The 5,206-nt window shown below is 51.2% G+C and overlaps 2 protein-coding genes across 2 annotated transcripts; one reads left to right on the top strand and one right to left on the bottom strand.

The window, feature by feature from the left end:
- The first annotated feature begins 782 nt into the window (after positions 1-782).
- GUITHDRAFT_160834 (hypothetical protein) lies at positions 783-4,027 on the top strand. The gene is made up of 13 exons (XM_005841122.1): positions 783-875; positions 1,019-1,673; positions 1,719-1,832; positions 1,879-1,938; positions 1,985-2,050; positions 2,099-2,195; positions 2,646-2,714; positions 2,852-2,955; positions 3,111-3,197; positions 3,392-3,462; positions 3,567-3,603; positions 3,812-3,859; positions 3,970-4,027. The coding sequence occupies exons 1-13, from the start codon at positions 793-795 to the stop codon at positions 3,988-3,990; spliced, it is 1,512 nt and encodes a 503-aa protein (XP_005841179.1). The 5' UTR covers positions 783-792; the 3' UTR covers positions 3,991-4,027.
- Positions 4,028-4,080: 53 nt separating this feature from the next.
- On the bottom strand, positions 4,081-5,162 carry GUITHDRAFT_132591 (hypothetical protein; the record flags this gene model as incomplete). The annotated part of the gene is made up of 6 exons (XM_005841121.1): positions 4,081-4,110; positions 4,154-4,215; positions 4,400-4,505; positions 4,602-4,706; positions 4,823-4,945; positions 5,073-5,162. 6 exons carry the CDS (start codon positions 5,160-5,162, stop codon positions 4,081-4,083), a joined length of 516 nt encoding a protein of 171 aa, XP_005841178.1.
- Between the last annotated feature and the right edge of the window lie 44 nt (positions 5,163-5,206).

Here is a 5,206-nt window from a genome sequence, read left to right as displayed (position 1 = left end):
ACATCCCTTCCTGTCTCCCTTCCCTCCCTCTCTTCATTGATCCATCGCTCTGTCCCTGCCTGCCTGCCTGCCTGCCTGCCTGCCTGCCTGCCTGCCTGCCTACCTCCATCGTTGCCTCCCTTCTCCCTGTCTCCCGCTCTCCATTGCTCTATTAATCTGCCTGCCTACCTGCCTCTCCCTAAATCTCTCTCTCCCCTCGCTTCCCCTTTGACCCCATTTCCACCCTTTCTCCCTCTTTCTCAACTTCGTTTCCTCGTCCTCCCCTCCTGTCCTAATTCTTTTCCCATCGTCTCCCTCCTGCTCGTTCTGCTTTCTGGTTGAAACATTCAAATCGCCTCTGTCCGATCTACATATCTCCTCCACAACTGAGAACTCCTTGCTCATATTCTCATATTCACACTTATTGTGACTTCCCTCGATCCTTTATATTTCTCTTTTTGTATGCTCACAACTCTGGCCTCCCCTGTTGTTATTCCAGCATATCTGAGGCCATCCCCCCCCCCCCCCCCCCGCTTCCCCTAACTCTGCCTACATGTTCCATTTCATCCCAATCAATGTCTAGATAGAACTTCCCCATCCTCCTCCCTCTTATTGCCTGGAGCTTGTATTCCTTATTTGACTTTGTACAAGCTCATTGTTGTGATGGTAACACCTAGGTGGGTAGTCTTACGGTTTAGAAGTTTAAAGAATACTGAATCGAAGCAATGTGTTATTTTTTGTTTGTGGATATTGGATGATGTTTGTAGATCGGATTATGTTTGTATAACGTGACGTGGTTCCAGGTTTTCGAACATGGCCAGGCGGGCGAAGAACAATACGGAGACACCAGACAGCAAGTCGAACTCCTCCAGCGGAACCTTCTCGGCGATGTTGAGGTGATCAACTTAGTTTTCTTGTGACGGTATTCGTTCATCCTCAAGTATCAAAATCTAGACTCAGCCTTTTTCCATCATTGTGTCACAATCCCACATTGTTGGATGTCTCCCACCGACTTTCTGACTTGCCGATTTCTTCGTAGGTCGCCGGCTTCTGGAACTATCATCAAGACACTGGAGCAGGAGGCCGACGAGTGTTATCAGAGCATTCTTCTTCCAATCAACGAGCGTATGATGGGCCCTCTACCACAATCTGAGATCATCACGTCTCGTCCGATGGTTCTGCTGCTCGGGAACCACTCGTCTGGAAAGTCAAGCTTCATCAACTTCCTTGTAGGGTCCGAGGTCCAGAAGTCCGGGGTGGCTCCGACTGACGACAGCTTCACTCTCATCACCTCGGGCATGGAGGACACTGACCAGGACGGGCCGGCGCTTGTCGGGGACCCAGACCTTGGCTTCATGGCCCTGAGAAACTTTGGAAACGCTCTCATTTCGCACGTGCAGCTCAAAGTCAGGAAGAACCTTGGCCTCAAGAATGTGATCTTGGTGGATAGTCCGGGAATGATCGACTGCCCCGCCGTCTCTGCTCCTGCCCACCTGTCGACTTCTGAGCGGCTCAGGTTGTCTTCCAGCAGCAGGGGAAGGGAGAGCAAGTACTCCTCGGAGGGAACGTTCGATCGTGGTTACAACTTCATGGCGGTGACTCGCTGGTTTGCTGAGCACTCCGACGTCATTCTTCTCTTCTTCGATCCTGACAAGCCTGGAACAACTGGGGAGACACTCGAGTGCCTGACAAAGGTGAAATTCAAACTGTGAATCTGCATGCCTGACACGTTTTGGGAGGCCCTGAATGGGATGGAGCACAAGTTGAACATTATCTTCAACAAGTGCGATCAGTTCAACAAGATGCATGACTTTGCCCGCGCGTTTGGAGCTCTTTGCTGGAACTTGAGCAAGGTAAGATGATGCTCCTTCGCTTCAGAAAGATTGAAAGGCACGTTAGGTGATTCCGAGGAAAGATTTGCCGCCCATCTACACCATGTGTGTGCCTACTCCCAACCAGGTAAGGAGGAGGAGTGTAGGAGGAGCAGAGATAAGGTTCGGGACAGGGGGAGGGCCTGGGGAAAGAAGCGCTACTGGATCTGCACTCGACTCGGTCAGAGGTTGTGAACAAGGTGACTGGCTTCCTTTCACATGTAGAGGCTGAACAACAGAACGTGTAGGTCAACAACGCGCAAGAGCGAAGAGTAGACAATATGATATCACGACTTGACGACTCGACCCGCGTATTGCAGATGTACGCATGGGTCTGCACTGCAGGTATCATCTTGCGCTGCTTCCCCTGTATAAGATTCTTGAATCTCCCTTCTCATGTTCCTCCCTCCTCCCTCCCTCCTCCCTTCCTCCTCCTTCCTCCCCCTTTTCTCCCCTCCTCTTCTCACCTTCGCACCTCCCGAACAACTCCGCTGATATCATTCCAGTGAGAAAGCAGGTGAACCGCGTTTGGTGGTCGGTTCACATTCAGACTGCTCTTGTCTCTCTTGCTGCTGCGGGGTTGCTGCTGGTATGGAGTCTTTGTACGAGACAGCGCCATTGTGTCTTGAATGTCTCAATGTCATGCAATCGACACTCGATTGCTCATTGCTACCAAATTTATCATCATCATCATCATCATCATCATCATCATCATCATCATCATCATCATCATCATCATATCCGTTGCTCGATGTACTATTCCCGACGAAGCCTTTTCTTGATTTTTGGCTCCAGCCGTCTACAAGGGAAAAGGAGACCTTATTAGACGCTTCGGGCAAAGATGGGATTTCATGCACTGGCCGGGTAAACCAAACTATTTCCTCTCCCTTCACTTCCCGTCCCATCCTGTCCTGTCCTGTCCTGTCGTCCCCGGCTCATCAATCCCCTTCCTCTGCCTCCCTTCCTCCGACTTCATGACGTCATCTCAATCTTCTCAACAGTTTTTATCGGCGGGCAGACGTTCAGTTTGATGTTCTACATGTTTACTGCTCCCCGGATCAAGAAGGTGACAGCAGAACTCACGGAAGACCACAACTTGACCAAGGTACGTGGGGAGAGAACGAGGAGGCAGAGTAAGGAGCACAAGGAACAGAGTTAGCATATTGAAGTCGCTCTTTGGCATACTGAAGTCGCTCAGAATACTTGTCTCCTCCTTTCCATCTTCCTGGTTGTGCTTTGTTAACATTCTCTCTCTTGCAGCTGTTTGAGGACAACTACAGAATGCAAATTGCTGAGGGTGACGAGTTTTTGCACTCACTGTGGCAACGCGTCATGCCCCGACTGCAGGTAAGGCGATCGTTTGTTGAACAGATGTGATGTCAAGTTGCATGCGTTGAGATGAGTTGGTCAAGATGCATGTTAAAGGTTTAAAAATGAGAAGGCAGTGTCTGTAATGTGAATAGCGTTGTAGAGATGTGAGCCAGTGTTGTTCTCGTTGAGCGCGAAAAAGTGCAATCTTTGTCATGTTCATGTTGTTGCAGCTGGCGATGCGAACGGTGGGGATAAGGGCGATTGGACATGCTGGAAGAAGAGACAACGAGTACTTGAACAGGTAGCCCTCCATCCTCCGCTCCCCACTGTGTCATCCCCCCGATATACATTCATCATCTCGACTCCACTTCATATGCTGCTGGTGATCTGATCGCTCATTGTTAGGATTCTCAACGAAGATGTTCCTCGTCTACGCCGTCAGGTTCTCCTCGTTGTCCTTTCCCTATACTGCAATCTCTTGCTTACTCTCTCTCTTCTATCAAGTTGCTTCCTCTTCTGATCCTCTAGCCATCTCCCCCTCACTTGTCTCATGCTCAACCCACATCATCGGCTGTTCTTTGCTCCATTTCTCCTCCTCTCCTTGTTTTTCTTCTTCTCCTTGCCCTCGTCAGCTTCTCACGCGTCTTCAGTTTGCAAGAGCAATCGGCGACACAGCGTCCGTCACACCCGTCCTCCAGGTATGAAGGAAGGGGCGGGAGACTGGAGGAGGGGAGGAGAGGAGCAAAGGGGGCGGAAGGGGAGGGACATTGGGAGTACAGGAGGAGATAAGAGAATGACTGAAGGGCAGGGATCTGTGGATTCGATGTGAACAAGTTTTCCTCAATGAAGAGTTTTTCTTCCTCCTCAGTTCGGATCCTCTGTGACGATTTCCATCTTCTTCCTCTTCCCCTCCCTCCTCTCACTTCATGAAGGTCACCGCCCATTGTAGCTGCGAGACGCTCAGCGAGGGGAGAGTAGGAGCAACAACTTACAGAAACTTCCACAAACGACAGTGGGAGGAGGAGGATGTTGAGGGGAAAGCTCAGCTGCATACCTACAGCAAGAGTGAATGAGGTGGAAGGAGGAAGAGGAACGACGGGGAGAAGGAGCGCGAGTAGGGTACAGTAGGCCATGGATCCAGGTGTAGGTGAGGACAGAGGAGAGACAACATATGGGGGATGGAACTTAGAGAGGGAGGAAGTTGGGGGGTAAGAGGGGGATAGACGGAGCAAAGAAACCTTGGCCGAGTTGGAACAAGATGCCCATGGCAGCGAGAGTCCAACCAGAGTACTCGTCGATCATGGACTTGGTGATGACGTCAGCAAAGGTTGCAAGAATGCGCAACTTGGTCGACAACAACAGCAGGAAGCAACCAAGATCAACACACACATCTCCAACATGAAGACAGATGATCAGCAAACTGCAATAATGAAGAATCACCTTGTCTATGTCCAGAGTGATAAGTTTCCTGTCGTTGAGCAGCTGGATGCAAGCTCGAGAAGCCGCTAATCCTCCGATGATGGCAGAATGAACAGCAGAGATGATCTGACGTATCTTGGTAAGGAGGACGAGGAGGGGCAAGGTGAAGGAGAGCAGGAGGATGAGAAAGATTGCAACGAGAATGGAGACGGGAGGAGAGGAATGTAGGAGAATCGAACAACCCGCGAAAGGTACCATGCCAGAGACATGGCCAGGAACTTGCAGGTCAAGTCGAGGATAGGATTGATCCATGGATGATGCTCGGGAGGAAGGGAGTAGATGAGGAAGGGAGCGAGGATGGAGACCTGCCACCCTGTCACCTCCTCTTGTAACAACCTCCCTTCCCCCTCCCTCACTACTCTCTCGCTCCCAGTCCTCTCGCTTCTCTCCCTCTCCTTCATTGCCTCCTCTTCTCTCCTCGACCCTCCTCACCGCAGGCTTGCGGATGTTGTCCGAGATCGAGACGGCGAGCGACATCGTCTTTGCAAACTGCAGCTTGAGGGTCGCGACCACACCCGCCATGGCCTGCAAGAAGAGCTTGAGAGGTGCGGGGGGGGGGGGGGGGG

The sequence above is a fragment of the Guillardia theta genome (genome assembly GCF_000315625.1).
Source record: "Guillardia theta CCMP2712 unplaced genomic scaffold GUITHscaffold_4, whole genome shotgun sequence".
In the NCBI taxonomy this organism is placed as follows: domain Eukaryota; class Cryptophyceae; order Pyrenomonadales; family Geminigeraceae; genus Guillardia; species Guillardia theta.
The sequence above is the reverse complement of the archived record's forward strand: the minus strand, read 5'-3'. Positions and strand labels throughout refer to the sequence as shown.